This window comes from Lampris incognitus, chromosome 12 (genome assembly GCF_029633865.1).
Source record: "Lampris incognitus isolate fLamInc1 chromosome 12, fLamInc1.hap2, whole genome shotgun sequence".
Taxonomy (NCBI): Eukaryota; Metazoa; Chordata; class Actinopteri; order Lampriformes; family Lampridae; genus Lampris; species Lampris incognitus.
The window spans coordinates 34,656,599-34,676,731 of NC_079222.1; the positions used below are offsets into that span (position 1 = coordinate 34,656,599).

Below are 20,133 nucleotides of genomic sequence, written 5' to 3' on the forward strand. Positions count from 1 at the left end.
GACATAGTAGTTAACAAGATCATGATTTTTTTTATTAGCAAATTTACAACACGAAATGGCAGGGTACAGTGTCTTATACAACAACAACAAATCTTACTTTATTCAGACACAAAGCTAGGTCCATGTTAAAGACAACAACAAAGAAATACAACACAAGACAAGAAGGTAGGCTAGTGACTTTCTGACTTTTCCTATTTATCCATATTCAGCAATGCTTTTCTAGTTTATTGTTAGCTAGTCGTCGGAAGCTAATGTTAGCTTATTCATCTTGAATGACCTGTTTCTCTTATTTGCTGCTCTGTGTAAAGCACGTTGTAACGTAGTTTGAAAAGTGCTATACAAAGACTATTATTATTATTATTATTATCATTAAAGGTTATATGGCTGTACAACAACGTTGCCTGTTTTTCAGCACTGTCGTGTGTGCGCGTGCGCGCGCGCTCGCGTTATTCTTGTCCCTCCGCACATCCAGTAATCAGCTGATTTAAGGAGGTGAAAGGTCAGCAGGCTAGCTCAGATAGCCAGCTAACACAGCTTAGCTACAGCCAGCTCTACCGGTGACGTGTACCACGCAGCTAAATGGACGTAAATCAGGCGAAACAGGAGCATCTACTCGCATTAAAAGGTGAATAATGGTTTATCACGAGATGGTTTGTGTTAGTTGTGGCGAGATGTTGTTTTAGAAGCTTTACTGCACCGGTTGTTTGAATCCCACTGAACTAGCCTGCTGTTAGCTGCTAACAAATGGCAGCCAGCAAAACAACAACAAGGATAAAACAACCATGTGTCAGCCTCCAACGCGTTAACTTCGTAAGAACAGTTTTAGATAAGTATCTGAAACCAGGTAGCTAACCCTAGCTAGTGGCATCGTTGTTTTGATTGATACTGTGACCTAATAAATCCACTAGCTTCAGGTGTTCTGTTGTTTTCAGAATGGTAAAGGCACATACTGTTTTATGACCAGTTTGGCAATAGATGTGTGTACTATGGCTGGACCCGAGGTTGCAGACACACAACTGAAATGACTAAAGAGAAAAACCTCTTGGCAAGGTGCACAGCTTTCCATGCTGAGAGATCAGATTTTGCTAACGCATACGTAGTAGAGCTCCACAGGTCTATAAGAAGGCACAAAACCACGTCCTTCTGTCTGACGTTTGCAATGACTGTTTCATGTTACCCAGCTCAACTGCTTGTCTTTCAGGCCTGCTGCGCCATCTCGACTTATCGATAACTGAATTTCACAAAAGTAATGGTAAAAATGAGATTCAGTAAGGTAATGGTTAGTCCAAGTCTGCACTTGCTGTTAACTCTTTTGCTTATTGATTGATTTATTCATAAGAAGAAAGGTTTGGAAGGACACAGAACCATGAAGCCAGTCATGTGCAGTCAATGAGGCTCCAATCACCGTAATGTTCATGCAGATCTGTCATACTAGGCCAGTACAGAATTAGTAAATGAATGAGAATGAAAACATTAAAACCTGTGTGAACATGTGCCTCACCTTGTAAAATAAGTCTACTGGCTGTGCTTACTGGTGACAAAAATGTCTTTTCTTTTCAGTGATGCGGTTAACAAAACCAACTCTCTTCACAAACATGCCTGTGACATGTGAGGAAAGAGATCTCCCAGGTAAAAATGTTTTCCCTCCATAAGATAAGGTTATCAAATCAAAGATGGTGGAGGGTTTGCTATCTTGATTAGTTTGTGGCAAATAGGTCTCTATTCTTCCACATTTCACCTCATTTACATAAAAAAAACAATATCCACCAAACACACAACAGCTGATTTCACTATTTAACACACCTTCAACAAGCAACTGGACAACTAATTAGTGAAATAAGCAGGTTTAGTGTTGATGCTAATTGCAGAATTGCACATTTTTTGTTCTTTACTACTTGGATGTATATTTGTTGATTATTAATGCTGTTAAATTTAAAGCTGAAATTATGACTTGATTAATTACTAAGGCTTATTTGTTTGACTGAAGAGCTCCAGACTTCCTAATTTATTTATACTGGCATTAATGTGTTGTTAAAATAACATTTACACAAAACACATGCAACCAGAGTACCAAAAGTAAAATTTTATAAACCATTGATCCAACACTCACTACAAAACTGCCTGGGTATGAGCAATTGGATGGAAATAGATAAGCTGAAAGAATCAAATTTCGATTTTTACTGGACTCAGGCTTACTTTGTCATGTAAAGACAAGTTACAGTAACTTAAATTAACCCATATTATTTTATTTCATTGCTTGCATTTGCCTCTATATTTGAAATTGTATATGATATGATTACTTGGATAAAACATTGGTGACGATTCCACTTCACATCTGGTTTACAGATTGAGATACGGCTTACAAATTTAGAAATTTATAGTGTTTGTTTTTCCTGCCGTTGGATCCCAGCATAGAGCAATGTGATCACCGTTGATGGCAACCTAACCCCGCATGGCCCATGAATCACTCTGACTCTTCTTGGTAGAGCTTCTATTTATGCAAAGGGATAAATATGATTAGAAGGCATGCAGCAATGTAAATAAAAAAATGATAAGTTGAATTATATAAGGAACACTAAGTTAATTCCATGCCACCATGTTCTATATACCAGCTTTTGCTGCATGCAGTAGGTACATGGTCTCTCTGATATTCTGATTATTATTCTTTATATTTAAAGGTTGGGCACTAAAGTGTAGCAAAGCATGAGACACATGACTTAGCAGGTTAACAATATGGTAGCCCCAAAGAGAACCCTGTCCTCCCATCCTGCAGGGTCATTTTGTTTTTCCCTATGGTTGTCAAGTCAAGTCAATTGTATTTGAATAGCCCAATATCACACAACATCCTGTCTTGGGGTTTTCTTTCAGTGGGCACTGCTGGAAGTGTTGTAGACAACAATGGTGTGTCCAAAACGACACTATATGATAATGTTAGTTATGTCAGCACAATCAAAACACATATCTACACTAGCCACAGAGAATTGGGAAAGAGGTATAGACTGGTTGATAATGACTCGTCACCTCAAACGATTTTTTTATATGACTAATAAAAACCTTTCTGATGTATTTTCAGTTTAATTTACAAATTGGAGTAGTTTTTATGACAACAACTTGTTGCACGTGTATTTTCGTAACAGAGGCATACTGACTATTTTGGTTATTTAGCATGAAGATCATCAGCAACATCCCAGACTGAAGTTATTACAATGCACCAAGACATACATTTTTCTCATGCTGTGATCAATAAACAAAACCAGTATTGTGTTTCTTTTTGTATAGCGTCTCTAACTTTGCTAAAAAAACTGATAATTTATTTTCCCCTTCTTCTTCTTGCACTATGTTGTTATTATTGTTAGTATTGATGTCGTTTACATTGTTGATGTCATTTTCATAAAAAAAAAAAAAACACATGATTGGATGTCCGGGTAGCGTAGCGGTCTATTCCGTTGCCTACCAACGAGGGAATCGCCAGTTTGAATCCCCGTGTTACCTCCGGCTTGGTCGGGCATCCCTGCAGACGCAATTGACCATGTCTGCGGGTGGGAAGCCGGGTGTGGGCACGTGTCCTGATCGCTGCACTTGCGCCTCCTCTGGTCGGTCAGGACGCCTGTTTTGGGGGGAGGGGGAACGGGGGAATAGCGTGATCCTCCCATGCGCTACGTCCCCCTGGTGAAACTCCTCACTGTCAGGTGAAAAGAAACGGCTGGTGACTCCACATGTATCGGAGGAGGCATGTGGAGTCACTATTTAGGCACGTTGCCAATTAGGATACAATGTTACAACTCTGCTGTGCATTCCTGACATTATGTCAAGCTTCTTATTTTCACCTCTCCAAGGGGGAGTGATGACAGTGTCGGTAACATGAGGTCGTATGTCTCTTCACAGGTGATTTGTTTGGTCAACTCATGAAGGTAGACCCATCCACCATTAAAGGAGCGGAGGCGTTAATGCTTGGAGAGATGCTCACATTGCCACAAAACTTTGGGTAATGAAAGTAATTTTGTCGTAAACAATTAAGAGCAGGATCACGTGTAGTTTTAGCTCGAAAAGTTGCCTTTTGTTGTTTTATCATTGTATCATTTCAGCATAGCTAATTGTATCTGAGAACAAAACCATTGAAATACGCTATGCTGTGCTGTATTCACTTTCCCCTGGTGCTTTTTAATTGCATTTTCCATTTGTCTGGATTAAACAGTAATATTTTCCTTGGTGAGACCTTCTCCAGTTATATAAGTGTTCATAATGACAGCAAGCAGGTTGTGAAGGACATACTTGTAAAGGTATTGTACAAAAAACTACAACAAAAGCATGTTATCTTACGTACTTTTCAGTTCTTACACATGACCTGCAATAAGACCTCTTTATGTGATCCCGTGTAGGCCGATTTGCAGACCAGCTCGCAGAGGCTCAATCTCTCGGCGTCCAACTCTGCAGTTGCAGAACTCAAACCGAAGTGCTGCATTGATGACGTCATCCACCATGAAGTCAAAGAAATTGGAACTCATATGTGAGTTGTTTTAAAGCATTAGACTCAATATCATGAGTCACAGGCTGTATTTGCAAGCTGACCCTTACTTTCTTCCCAACTCCAGCCTAGTTTGTGCGGTCAGTTACACCACCCGGTACGGGGAGAAACTTTATTTCCGGAAGTTCTTCAAGTTTCAGGTGATCTATACTTGATTCCTCTTTTTAGACGACTGGAGTAAAATGACGTGCAGACCTAACACGAGCTTGAGAAATATCACAGGTCTACAGTAGGGCTAGAAGTAATTGGCACACAAGCGACAGGTGTTGTGCGCTTGTTTTACAGTCTGTGGCCCTCAGTATGTGAAAGGATCATAACTCGATCTTTTAACCACATTTGAAAGAGGCCCGGCTACAGTTTTACTCCGTAGTTTTTGGATTTATTTGGGATTTTGAAGGAACGGTGTCAGGATAGGCTCGGCACTGTCAGTACCATATTGTTCAGCTCTATATTTTTCCTCTGGAATGGAGGAGCAATGTGAGAGACCAACATTTAGCTTGCAATCTATCTTCAATCAGGTTTTGAAGCCGCTCGATGTAAAAACCAAGTTCTACAATGCGGAGGTAAGCTTGCTGTGATTTATTTGCTTCATTTCTTAACCTGCTTGCACCAACATAATACAAAGTACAGCTATAAACATAAAATAAAAATCTACCCTCACCTCTCACCATGGCTTTCTACCAATTAAAGAACTGTACTGAATGACATACAAGTTCTCATTGTCTCAAACGTAACATGGCTCATACTACATTACATAGAGAGGAACTTTTCAAGATGCTAATATAGACAAATGGATGACACTGATGTCCTGGAAAATCCTTTTATCTCCAATAAGTGTAATTTTGAAACATTTTCAAAAGGTATTAACTGTCAAATTAACACTGAGACTTCAATTTATAGTATAACACTTGTTCTATACAAGGAGAGGTCACACTGTTGAACCTTACATTTGGAGAGGAAAGGCTTTTCCAGGGCAGCGACAGTTAGATTTCCTTCCTCATGTTCATATCTGTAGCATTTTCAATTGGAATGCACATATTCATTGTCATTATCTCTGGCATGTAACTTCATTTATTTATTATGTCTCGTGTTTTATTTTCTCCATTAGAGTGACCTCAGTTCTGTGGTAATTGTTTTCTCTGTTCTCATCACTGAGCATTAGCTTTTATTAATCCTTTCGGTGCAGCAGTTTGTCTTTTTCTGGGGCTGGTAAGAAGGAGCAAAAAGTAAATAAATGGAAAATTACGGGGTTGGCCAATGCAACTAGTAAAGTATTGTAGACAAGGAACTGTTAAACAGAATCTCTAGCTATATATTTCATTGTATTGGTAAAGATAGGGTTGCAGCAATGCAGAATTAAAAATCAGCACATTCAGGGATCAAGACGATTCTTTCAAAACAACTAGTGGCAACGTGTAGCTGATGATTCTTCCTTGAGTGTATTTGTAACCCAAGAGGTGGTTTTCAGCATCCTGTCAGATACAAAATAATGACAATTTCTTTTCTATTTTATTTTTAAATATTTCATATTTTATTTATTTATTTAATCTTATTTTTTAATATTTTATTTTTTATTGTTGTATTTCAGGAACTAACTTGAAGGAGTGTACTTTGAGTTAGATAAATGATGAAAGTTTATAAAAAAGAAATAAATGTTTAACTTGTGTTTTTAAAGTTGTGTAATTGAAGTTGTGTTTTTTAAAATGACCATATTTTAAACATTTAAGCATAAAACTTATGGAAGCAGAACTGCCAAAAAGTCGGCATCAGCCGGTTTTCCAGAATAATTGGAAATTGGTGTCAGCCAGCAATTTTCATATTGTTGCATAACTAAGTGCAACATGGGTTTTCCATTATGTTGCGTTTGCTCCTTCTTTGGATGCTTATGCCCATGTGCTAACTCATCTCACACAGTGCTTGCGTAAGCGTTAACTTTGTGGGTAGGATTTGCATTATTGTACTGCAAAATATTGAGAAAATGGTCCTTTCATTCGAGAACAGAATTCCTTATGCTTGTATGCACACTGCTGTTGCCCAGTCTTCGCACACAAAAGTACCCTGCTTCTGCTCAAAACTACACGCTCACGCAAATCATTCGAATCTTGGGATCTCACTTCTCGCTGTCAGATTTTCTGTGCAGCAGCACTGTCAAAAGTCCCAAACCAATGAAAATATATTATGGGCTTGACCAATGAAATCACTGCTGAATCACAGTAGATCAATGTAATTAGTCTGCAGAGTGCAGACTAGGTCAATGAAACACCCACCCATGACATCTGTGCTAGAGACAAGCTGCTTTTTTTGGAAGGGGGATAAGTTCTTGTCACTTTGGCAGATTGACACGGCAAACACAGGTAAGAAATTTGTTTCATAGACTCAGTTTATTAACATGGTTCAAATATTTAACTATTTCTTTACTCGCTGTAAATGTCAGTTCACTCACTCAACTACAAATTTTATTGGAAAAAGCTTGCACACAAAAATGTTAGTTTCGTACAGTACAGTAACATTAAAGTTACAAGTACACCAGTCACAAGATAACTGTGTCACATGAACCTTGTCTGATTGGAAATTTGTCAGGTCAACAGAACTTTTTTTTATGTATATATATATTAGCATTGATTTGAAGATACATGCTAGGATGCACTGGGACACATCATCAGATATGTTTCCTGAGGTCCTTGGGTGTTTCAGTCTTTCAGCATCATACACCCTCACTCAGGCGACCCAGCCAGGGGTGATCAGGCCCTGGCTTGTATCCCAGCTGCATTGGCCCACAGATTACGCCTTCTGATCCAAAGCCATCTGGAGGTCTTCTCTGCAGCCTCTGTGGTAGACTTGATGGCTTTCTGTTTTGCAGCCCCAGTGATGCCAAGTAGAGTGTAGACCTTGCACAGTGAGCAGCCAGCAAAGCCTATACACCCCACTTCAATGGGCTCATAACGCGCCTTTCAGCTTCTCCTCCAGCACTGATCCACCAGCTCCTGGTACTTGGACTGCTTCCGCTCATTTGCCTCTTCCACCCGGTCCTCCCAGGGAACTGTCAGCTCTATAAGGAGCACCTGCTTTGAAGACGCTGATGATAGCACTACGTCTGGTCTCAGCGAAGTTGTCATAATGTGGTCCCGAAACCTGAGCTGCTCCCCCAAGTCAACGCTTAGCTCCCAGTCTGACACAGGTGAAGAAACCAACTGCTGATCTGGGCTGTGACTGAGGCTACTCACCAGCCCTGACAAAGGCAATGTTCCTCTGTCCGCAGGCCTGCTTGTTGTTGGCCACAGCTTCGGAGATGGCCTCTGCGACTGTCTTCAGCACTTGGTTATGTCACCAGTGGTATCAGCCCTCCCCCAGGGCTGATGGGCAGCTGCTGAGGATGTGCTCGAGTGAACCTTTTCCAGGGCACAGGGGACATGATGGAGAATCCTGTCCCAGAGATGAAGATTTGCTGGGCTAGGCAGAACATCATACACAGCTTGTACCATGAACTTGATCCACTGCGGATCTGTCTGCCAGATATCTGCCCAGGATATCTTCCTCTCTAGTGCACCCTCCCACCTTGTCCATGCTCCCTGCTGCCACATGCCTACCATTCTGCTGGTCCTTTCCTCCTCGACACCTGCCTGAGCCTCCTTCTGGACTAGATGGTGTCTGTCCTTGCCATGGGTCTTATCATAGCAAGGTTGTGGGATGGCTCCCAGCCCTGCCCGTCCATTTTCCACCATGCCCTCCAAAGCCCTGTGTCTCAGCCAAGACTCTGCTATCTCCAGGCCTTCCTGGGATTTCTGCTTCCTGCCTGTCCGCACCATAATTCCTGCTGATGCCACTCTAGAGTGTTTGGAGTCCCGACAGAGCAGTGCCTTTCTTGTGTGAGAAACCCGGAACGCCTCTTCGTGGCTGCTGATAGGGAGTTGGAGTTTGTTGCACATCCCATACAGTACAGCACTGCTAAGGCAGAACTGAACAGAGAACTGAACATAAAAATACTTACAGGCAAATTTTTTATGGCTAGACAATGAGAGTCAAAAGAGAGGACAATACCGTGTCTGTTGTACATATTGTGACTTCCACACGGGCTACGGCAACTGTACAGTCACACTTCTAAAGGCAAATGCACAATTGCAATCAACCTCAACCACTGCCCAAACACCCCTGCAGCCAGACAACACACTCCCCGCCTGTTATAATACATTATAACACTAGTATGTCCATTTCATGAGTAAAACAGCTTCAGAGATGGGTCTAAAGTACACCTTCTGAGTGCCCTGCTTGACGACTTTCACATCCACCTTGCGAACATTATTTGTCTTGACTGGGAATGGCGTTCACTACCTCTCCTATAGGCCATTTATTCCTCTTGACTTGTGCATCCTTCAGAAGCACATCATCTTCTTTATTCAGGATGGGTTTGTCTGCATGCCACTTTCGCCTTGGTTGGAGGGATGTCAGATATTCCTGATGCCAGCATTTCCAGAAAGAGTCGGCCAGAGTCTGAACCTGCTTACATTACTTGACGTAGAAGTCCTTGAGGTCATACTTCCCTGGGGGTGATGACACTGTCTCAACTTTCTGCATCAGAAGCATAGTGGGCGTGAGGACAGCCAGCATGTGTGGGTCAGATGACACAGGAACCAGAGGTCTGCCATTTATAATAACCATAACTTCTGACATAAGTGTGACTAGAACCTCGTGAGACAGACAAGAGGCATTTGTCTTTAATAGTAGTGCATCCAATATTCTACGAGCAACACCTATCATCCACTCCCACATTCCACCCATGTGTGAGGAGTGGGGAGGGTTGAACTTCCAGGTGCTGCCTTGGTCTTGGAGGTAAGCTGCCAGTTCAGATGGCAGACCCAGTCATCTCCAGAGTTAGCTACTGATCTTCCTCTTCAAGGTCTCAACTGTCGACAGGGTTACCTCGTAAACCAGCAGAGGCCAGAGGACTTGGGGTAAGATGCAGTGTAGGTAAATCCAAGCCTTGAACCTGCAAGGTAGGCCAGACTTGTCTACTGTGGTGAGCCAAGTCTCAAGCTCTTTGATGGTTGCTTGAAATGCCACTGTATCCCTAAAGCGACAGTCAAAGACCTTTCCTAGACTTGACTGATTTCTTGGTAATGGATGGGATTGCAATGCCATCCAAAAAAAAAAAAAAGTGAAACTGGTCCACCACTTTTCCCCTCTTCAACACCATGGCTCTGGATTTGGCTGGTTTAAAATCATCCTGATCATGTCATGATTTAGAATCAACCTTGCCCAAGAAATTGAGATTTGCTGGGCTAGGCAGTACGTCATACATGGCTTGTACCATGAACTTGATCCACTGCAGTTCTACCTGCCAGATATCTGCCCAGGATATCTTCCTCTCCAGTGCACTCTCCCACCTTGTCCATGCTCCCTGCTGCCACATGCCTAACATTCTGCTGGTCCTTCCCTCCTCAACACCTGCCTGTGCCTCTTTCCGTACTAGATTGTGTCTGTCCTTGCCATGGGCCTTATCATAGCAAGGTTGTGGGTAGGCTCCCAGCCCTGTCCATCCAGTTGCCACTGTGCCCACCAAAGCCCTGTGCCTCAGCCGAGACTCTATCTCCAGGCCCTCATGGGCTTTCCACTTCCTGCCTGCTGATGCCACTCTAGAGTCCCAATAGAGCAGTGTCTCTCTTGTGCGAGAAACCCTGACCTCCTATTCGTGGCTGCTGATAGGGAGCTGGAGTTTGTTGCTCCTCCTATACAGTGCTGCACTGCTCAGGCTGCATGGCAGACCCAGCCATCTCCAGAGGTAGCTACTGATCTCCCTCTCCAAGGTCTTCACTGTCAACAGGGTTACCTCATAAACCAGCAGAGGCCAGAGGACTCGGGGTAAGATGCCATGTTGATAAATCCAAGCCTTAAACCTGCCAGGTAGGTAAGTCTACTGTGGTGAGCCAAGTCTCAAGCTCCTTGATTGTTGCTTGGATTGCTGCTGTATCCCTAAGGCTACAGTCAAAGTTTTTTTTTATTAAGAGGAAATATATATGCTACGGGCAAAAAGTTACCAGGTGGCTGAATGTTTATTAATAATAGCTTTATTTATATAGCACTTTTCTAAAACGATGTTACAAAGTGCTTTACAAATAAGTAAACCAGACAAGGCAAAAATAAGAATAAGACCAGATAAGTAAGAGTAAAAATAAAAACTGTATAAATAAAAACAAATAAATATCAAATATCAGGATCAGAATCATGTTTATTGGCCATGTAGGTTTTCACAAACATGGATTTTAACTCCGGTTTTGTGGCTCTCTCAGTGTACTTAACATAGAATAACAACATTACAACTCAAAATTCTTCAGATATATACACAAGGGGTGACTATATACAGGTGAAATAAGAGGTGATAAAGTGCAATGGTGCAGAGAATATATCAGAGATGCTGAAATAGGTGTTAGCAGGCATACCGGTATTCGTACAATATACAGTAAAGTATAGTATATATTCAGAATACTTTATTCATCCCCAAGGGGAAATCCATATACAAAATGGTTGGATTTATTGACATTGTTTAGCATTCATTTGACAAACGTTTCATATGCCCGAATGTACTCTTGATCCACCCACTAATTGAGGATGCATCGGTCGGTGACTTATCAGATACACAAAGATCCTAGCATTCATTTCGACATTCTTTTTCTTCTTCTTTCGGCTTATTCCCTGTTTCTCAGGGGTCACCACAGCAGAATTTAGTTTCCATCGGTACCGTTTGAGGGCACAGCAGCAATGGCGACTGTTGTTAACGCGGGCCTCGACCGGTCCGGGATGGTCTTGTCAGTCCGTGTAATGATTTGGCAAAATTTTATCTCGGATGCCCTTCCTGACACAACCACTAACCCTATGGATGGGGGCACAGGTGAACCACTGGATGCCATCCCCAGTATTCATGGACTTACACCAATACCAATGCCTGTCGCTTGAGCATTCATTTCAACATTAATGGACCATATCAACGTTTTGCACGTTTTCTCCCATTTACCATAAATCATGTTTATTTTATATGACTCCCTGCTATTTTCTAAAGCATACATTGAATGTGCTTCTCCTAGCTTCCAGGAAGCCATTGGTTTCCATCCGTTTCAGTACAGTATGAAAATCAATTTGCAGAAACCTGGTTGGAAGGCAAAGCTCTCAATTTACCAGTCAGTTTTCGTACCAACCCTCACCCATGGTCATGAGCTTTGGGTAGTGACCGAAAGGGTGAGATCACGGATACAAGCGGTTGAAATGAATTTACTTCATAGGGTGTCTGGGCTCAGCCTTAGAGATAGGGTGAGGAGCTCGGACATCCGGAGGGAGCTCGGAGAACAGCTGCTGCTCCTTCGCGTCAAAAGGAGCCAGTTGAGGTAGTTCGGGCATCTGATAAGGCGCCTTCCGTTGGAGGATTTCCAGGCATGTTCAACTGGGAGGCGACCCCAGGGTAGGCCTAGAAGGGACTGGAGGGACTACATGTCCAATCTGGCCTGGGAACGTTCTTGGGATCCCCCAGGAGGAGTTGGAGGGCGTTGCTGGGGAGAGGGGCGTCTGGAGTGCCCTACTTAGCTTGCTGCCACCGCGACCCGACCCCGAAGAAGCGGCTGATGATGAGATGAGATGAACCTCAAACTAGCATGAGATATTTTATCCGTCACATTGTTTGGTCACCCTCATTTTTTGTCAGTTACATTATCATTGCAGGATAATCCAGTTGACAGCGCAGATTGACTTGAGTAATTGATAGTGTACCCTTTCAACTGCATTATCTCACAACAATAACATAACTAACAAAAAATAAAGACAACTAAATGTTCACTGTGATGGATTACACGCAAGTTTCAAGTTTTCAGAAAGCTGAATTTCATACCAGACTGAAATGAATTGAAACCAACAACAGGCTGGAAGGTAGGAAAAATGCTTTCATAAATCCAAATGTCTATGGTATACTTTGGAAAATGGTTGGAAGTAATGTGAAGTGTACCAACAGTGTAGATTTCAGATATTTTCCTTTTTTGTTTTTTGAAAAGTAATGCCTGACTTTTTTTGGAGCTATAGGAATCCCTGCCATCTCAAGTTATTGCACAATACCAACCACTCCGTCTTGTATCAAATAATAAGTTGAGCGTTTGAGTGATGTGGTGAATGGACACTGCCGTCCAATAATTTTGCTCCATTGTTATCAGCAGTGATTTCATTGGTCATGACTGGTCGAGAACTTTTGGCGGTGTTGTATTCCAGAAAGTCTGAGTGCGAGGAGCGAACTCCAAGGAAGAGCCTGGTGTATTTAAGTGCAAGGACAAGTTTTTGAGTGGGAACATTTTGATTTCTGCATAAGAAGCCATGCCCTCAAATTAAAATACCATGCTCTCGATATTTGACAGTGTAATAATGCCATAGGTATGGTGCCAAATTGTGAAGAGTGGGAATAGTATTGCTCAATCATCAGTTGTCACCAGGGAAACTTGGTGTCAGTAGCTTAAACTGGGTTCTTAATTGCTCAGATTTTAATAATTGCAATTCAGGTTTGATTGATGGAAATGTTTAAATCTTTTATTATTAAGGAGCTATGGGCACCAGTGTTACGTGATAGGGTTTTGGGTTTGTCACTGATTATTAACATAATTCACCATGGTTTCTTAATCGTTCACCATCAATTAAGATGTCCTGCAATTTAAAATGAGCATCAATGGAAGAAAATAATTTTGGTTGTATGTAATGAAGTTTGAGGTACTCCAGGTAATGGTTGGAATGACTGCATGGAACAGAGATTCCAAGCTCTGATTTAACCTTAATCCCGGTCGGAATGGTCCGTGGTCCCTCTTAATTTCCATACTGTGACTTGCAGGCATGAACTAATCTCTGCTTCTGTCTTACTGTGTCTGACTGTATACTAGAGGTTGCATTATAACAAATGAGTTGACTTGTCGGCCAATAAAACCACTATTTCAAGCATTGTGAGAGCCAAGTAAGTGTGCACGTACTGGGAATATGACTTGGTGGGATGTGATGCCTATGATGGTAACAAGGATAAAAAAAAAAAAACAATTATAAGAAGAAAGAAGCCACTGCTTCTATAAGCTCTGCAAGTGTCTGTGCATACCCAAGGTGATTTTAATATCTTGGTTGGCAAATATTTTAGTTTCGTAGTCGTCATCTAAATCAGTCATCTCAAGACTTCTGTTTATTCTCTGCTTCCAGTGTAGTTTTGCTTGGGTTGGATTTGTTTGGACATTTATGGATAGCTGTTTCAGAGGCTATTTAGAGGGATTTTTCCTGACAACAGTGCACTTGCTGACTGATGTCAGAAGGCTCTGATGTGGATATTATGGCTACTCTGAATAATCTAACTGGATACGACACACATGACGTATGTTCCATGAATCTGCTGGGTATGGACAGAAAACTTAGGCACAGCAACATTAAAAGATGAACAGGAGAAATGACATTATTGAACTCGAAAATAAAACGGTACAGTCATAACAAAGACCAAATTTTTTATTAGATTTTATTTATATTTTTATATGTATATGTATTATATATATATATATATGTGTGTGTGTGTGTGTTTGTATATATATATATATATATATATATACAATTTTTATAGTTAAGAATATTATTAATAATTATATATTAAAGATATAAATATTATTAATATTAACATATTTATCATATACACACACATATATATATGTGTATATATATTTATTTATTGATAATATTAATAATTATATATTAAATATAGATGAATAATATTAATTATATATATAATATTTATAATTATATTATATTTTATATTGGGAGAAGGATGCTGAATATGGAACTGTCAGGGAAGAGGAAGGCCAAAGAGGATGTTTATGGATGTGGTGAGAGAGGACATGCAGGTGGCTGGTGTGACAGAGGAAGATGCAGAGGGCAGGAAGAGATGGAAACAGATGATCCGTTTTGGAGCAGCTGGTAGTAGTAGTAGCAGTAGTAGTGAAGTCATAACAAAGACCGAAATTTGACTGACTTGTCAACCACTAAATTTTTGTCATTGTGCAACCTCTACTGTATACCCTGCTGGTCCGCACTGCACTAACCATTTCCTCAGAGGTACACTGAGCACAATTTCTAGTTCTAGTTTATTTGATAAATTTAGTGAGTCTCAGTTTAATCTTTCTGTATTGAACTGCTGTTCTCGCTACTTATGTCTACCTATGTCTTTTTGTTAGGTGGTACTTACATTATATGACAAGTATTTTTATGTAGTGTGATTTTCTGTAGCCTAACTCCTCTTGATATCTAACAGTAAAGCTGTTTTTTTGCTCAGTTGGCCTCAGAGATGGTATCGTAATTGGTTACTAGAAACTAACATTTACATTGACCCCTTACCCCCCATCACAGACTGACGAGGTGTTCCTGGAGGCCCAGATTCAGAACATAACCACCTCACCGATGTTCATGGAGAAGGTCTCTTTAGAGCCCTCTATGATGTACAATGTCACAGAGCTCAACACTGTGGCATGTGGAGACCAAGGGTAAGGTGAAACGTGTCATGTCATGACACATTTTGGATTCAGAAACATTTCTTGATAATCGTTTAGCTGTTTGTATGAATCCAAAAAGGAAGTATGTGAATAATTTTTGTTCGCTGGTTTAAAATTTTGACTTCAGGCTAGGAACTTTCATTCTAGGGAGTCTACTTTTGGGAAGATGTCCTTTCTGCAGCCCATGGACACACGGCAATACCTGTATTGCCTTAAACCAAAGCCAGAGTTTGCGGAGAAGGCTGGCGTCATCAAGGGTGTGACGGTGATTGGCAAACTCGACATTGTATGGAAGACCAATCTTGGAGAAAGAGGGAGGTTACAGACCAGTCAGCTACAAAGAATGGTATTTGGATAGTCTGATAATGTGATGTCTGTACTGTTGGCCAAATCAAAGGGAATTCCATCCTGTGTTTTTCCTCCGTTTCCCCCAGGCTCCTGGATATGGGGATATCAGGCTGTCATTGGAGATAATACCTGACACTGTGAACCTTGAAGAACCCTTTGACATTATCTGTAAAATCACCAACTGCAGGTAAGATCTAACATCTAATTATGTTGCGCTATTCAGTGTTTTTTTTAACTCTTACTTGAATTGACAACTGCCAGACCAGACCCTGATCTACTACTCGTACTTTTGGCTGCTCCCGTTAGGGGTCGCCACAGCGGATCATCCATTTCCATCTTTTCCTGACCTCTGCATCTTCCTCTGTCATGCCAGCCACCTGCATGTCCTCTCTCACCACATCCATAAACCTCCTCTTTGGCCTTCTTCTTCTCCTCTTCCCTGGCAGCTCCATATTCAGCATCCTTCTCCCAATATACCCAGCATCTCTCCTCCACACATGTCCAAGCCATCTCAGTCTTGCCTCTCTTGCTTTGTCTCCAAACCGTCCAACCTGAGCTGCCCCTCTAATGTACTCGTTCCTAATCCTGCCCTTCTTCATCACTCCCAATGAAAATCTTAGCATCTTCAACTCTGCCACCTCCAGCTCCACCTCCTGTCTTTTCGTCAGTGCCACTGTCTCCAAACCATATAACATAGCTGGTCTCACAACCATCTTGTAAACCTTCCCTTTAACTCTTGCTGGTACCCTTCTGTCACAAATCACTCCTGACACTCTTCTCCACCCACTCCACCCTGCCTGCACTCTCTTCTTCCACCGTTCTTCCACACTCTCCGTTACTTTGGACAGTTGACCCCAAGCATTTAAACTCATACGCCTTCGTCACCTCTACTCCTTGCATCCTCACCATTCCACTGTCCTCCCTCTCGTTCACACATATGTATTCAATCTTTCTCCGACTGACTTTCATTCCTCTTCTCTCCAGTGCATACCTCCACCTCTCCAGGCTCTCCTCAACCTGCACCCTACTCTCACTAAAGATCACAATGTCATCCGCAAACATCATAGTCCACGGATGCTATGCCAGATGGACGCAACTGCCAGACTCAGATGATAGAAGTAAAATGTGACTTTAAGCTTCTTTGTTTACTTTGTGTTGTAGCGAGAGAACCATGGACCTGGTGCTGGAGATGTGTAATACAAGATCTGTTCATTGGTGTGGTGTATCAGGGAGGCAGTTGGGAAAACTGAATCCTAGTGCTTCCCTCTCTCTGCCTCTCAAGCTTCTGACATCCGTCCAAGGTTTGCAGGTAAAATCTTTTTTTGACATTATAAAGCTATTACATGCATCAGGGACGTTTTTGCCAGATACTAGAGTACAGTTAGAAAATGTTAACGCTTAGTGTGTGTTGGTTGATTTTTTTTTTTTTCATTCATTTTAGAGTATTTCTGGACTAAGGCTCACAGATACATTTCTGAAGAGGACCTATGAATATGATGATATTGCACAAGTTTGTGTGGTGTGTCCATACACAAGTAACGAGACCTTGAATAATATTTAAATATAGTTCCTCACATCTCAATTTTGAATGGACCAACTGTGGATTTCTGCCGCTGCCCTGACTTCACTCACTTTTTACATACTTAAGGTGATCATTTTTTAACATGTATTGTGTATTATTTTCTTTGAAATGAATTGTTTAATTCCTATTTATGTATATTAATATGAATTTAAGGCACTATAATGCTTGATGCACCATGTATCTTTGCAAAATGTTTTTTTTAATGTGTTGCAAAGTCAGTATAAGTCACTGGACAACAGAATATTTTGCTTCCTGAACACTTGGGTGTATTGTATGGATTTTGGGTTGCTGATCACGAAAATCACCTTAACATTTTCCTATCACATACCGTTTTGTAGATATAACCTATTTTTGGTGATTTCCTGTCATGTTTTAAGTCCACTAGTATATGGCTCACAAAGCAAGATGTTTTGGTCAGTCCACGCCTACCTGGGCATGCAGTCAGTGCAGGTGCTGTGCAAATATTGTCTTGGGCATGCAGTCAACCTGAGAGCTTGGCTCAGAAGTACTCGGAAGTCAATGCCATTTGCAGTCCCAATGATATGGTGAGAACAGAAGGATCACGTGACAGACTGTTACTGCTGTCTGACCAATGTATCTGGCTTCTCTACTAAAAATAAGAAATCTGTTCAATACACCAATACGCCTTCAGCCATGAGACCAGTGCCACATGATGACAGTTTGCCAGTACTGAAGCCACCAGAGACATGGAGCCTAGATGAGGCAGATGAAGATACTACAACACATGAACCAGATGTGCAAAACGACACTGATCCAGATGTTGAACCCTTTATGCCTGATTATCCTCATCTGATTACACAACCAGGAAGCTAAAGCAGAAAAACTTGTTTCAAGATTGCAAGGATGGGGTTTGCTGTCACCAGGTACAAAAAATTCTTTCGGAACCGTCAAGAACATTTGACAAATTTCTTTACACAGGTTGACAACCTCTGTTTTTGCACTGACCTTGTCGGATTGTTCGTGGCTTTGGGTTGTGTGCATGAGCCACAACAATGGCATCTTTTTATAGATTCGTTAAAGTGAAGCCTGAAAGCTGTCCTGTTACACATTGGCAATGTCCACCCTTCAGTACCCACTGGCTATGCAGTACACATGAAAGAAACCTACAATAAGATGGAACTGTTTTTGAAACACACACAGTACAACAAGTACGACTGGAACATCTGAGGTGGTCTAGAAGTATTGGCACTGCTACTAGGAATCCAGCTCGGATATACAAAGTACTGTTGTTTCCTTTGTGAATGAGATAGCCTAGCTAAAGAGTCACAGTCAATTAAAAAAGAACTGGCCGCTCTGTAAGCATTTCCTTCCAGGGCAGAAAAGTGTGGCGCTTAAACCACTTGTCAATCCAACAAAGATATTTCTGCCTCCTCTTCATATAAAACTCGAATTGATGAAACATTTTGTGAAAGCAGTGAACAGAAGGTGATGGATTTTGCTATTTGAGACGGATGTTTCCAAGAATAACCGATGCCAAGATTAAGGAAGGTATTTCTGTTGGTCCACAAATCAGACAGGTCATCAATGACAGGGAGTTAGAAGATCTGCTAGTGGGTTCAGAGAAAATAGCATGGAAGGCATTTCAGGATGTTCTTGGGAATTTTCTTGGCAACTGCAGAGCACCAAACTACACTGAGCTGCTTGACAAACATGCTTAAAGCATACAAACCCATGAAGTGCAACATCCATCCATTATCCAAGCCGCTTATCTTAATGGGGTCACGGGATGCTTGAGCCTATCCCAGCAGTCACTGGGCAGCAGGCGGGGAAACACCCTGGACAGGCCGCCAGTCCATCACAGGGCTGACACCTTCACACCTAGGGACAATTTAGTATGGCCAATTCACCTGACCTACATGTCTTTGGACTGAGGGAGGAAACCGGAGCACCCGGAGGAAACCCACGCAGACATGGGGAGAACATGCAAACTGCACACAGGAAGACCTGGGATGATTGGATGACCCCCCCCCCCCCCAAGGCTGGACAACCCCAGGATTCGAACCCAAGACGTTCTTGCTGTGTGGCGACCGCTCTAACCACTGCGCCACCATACTGCGAAGTGCAACATGTCATTGAAAATTCATTTTCTGCATTCACACATGGTCTTCCCTGCTGATCTTGGTGCAGTCAGTGACAACCATGGTGAAAGGTTTCACCAGGACATTGTGACCATGGAAAAGAGGTATCAGGGCAACTGGAATCTATCAATGCTGACCAACTATTGTTGGGACACTGACACGAGAGGCACCAGATGCTGAGTACAAACGAAAATCAGCTGCAGAACATTTTAAGCTCAGTTGAACTAACACCAATGTGTCAGCATCATTATGTGATTAAACATGTTAAATTCAGTAAACGTTATTTTAGTGTTTCTCCAAATTCCCACGTGATACAGCAAATCTGAAATTATTTTCGTGTTCAGCTCGACATTGTCTATCATGATCTCTCATTCTTTGTTTCAGGAAGCAAAACGTTTGAAAAATGTTGTTGTCCAGTGATTTACTTCCAATCCATGCTTACCTTGTTAAACTTTCGGTCACATTTTATTTGAAGGGGTGTGCATAAGATTGCCAGCTGTCATAACAATGACATGACACCTGTCGTGAACATGAAAGAATCTTTATGAACGTTCATGACTGTTGTCATTGAGTTTGACTTTATCGTAATGTAAAATATGTAAAATTTTATGTAAATTTTTCAGATACTAGCATGAATTAATCACCTCTTTGTCGTTTGTCCATAAGTTGGCCTTACAAGGCAAATCATTTTGGGACGGACCCTTTTTAAGTCTGGATCAGCTAACGTATTGGGAACTTGTATTTATCGCCTCATGACTTTTTTTTTTAAAAATTTAACTCATGATTTGACTCATTTGGAATAAGCCTTATAGTGTAGGGGTTTTAGCCAAATGTAATACTGCAAATATGAAATCACTACAAAGATTTAATTTAATATGTAATGTCCTCCACCCAACTACACCTCATCTTTTTTATTAATTCATTCTCTGATTTTTTTTTTTTCTTTGCCCTTTTTCCTCCCCAATTACCCCTCTTCTGAGCCGTCCCAGTCGCTGCCCCACCCCCTCTGCCGATCTGGGGAGGGCTGCAGACTACCACATGCCTCCT

General features: G+C 41.5%; 1 protein-coding gene across 1 annotated transcript; it reads left to right on the plus strand.

Annotated features, from left to right (window-relative positions):
* Positions 1-517: 517 nt before the first annotated feature.
* Positions 518-20,133, plus strand: trappc13 (trafficking protein particle complex subunit 13). Its single transcript, XM_056290753.1, has 13 exons — positions 518-625; positions 1,561-1,629; positions 3,886-3,985; positions 4,196-4,280; positions 4,380-4,507; positions 4,593-4,665; positions 5,044-5,088; positions 5,634-5,651; positions 14,915-15,048; positions 15,205-15,403; positions 15,492-15,592; positions 16,567-16,714; positions 16,847-20,133. Exons 1-13 carry the CDS (start codon positions 580-582, stop codon positions 16,964-16,966), a joined length of 1,266 nt encoding a protein of 421 aa, XP_056146728.1. The 5' UTR covers positions 518-579; the 3' UTR covers positions 16,967-20,133.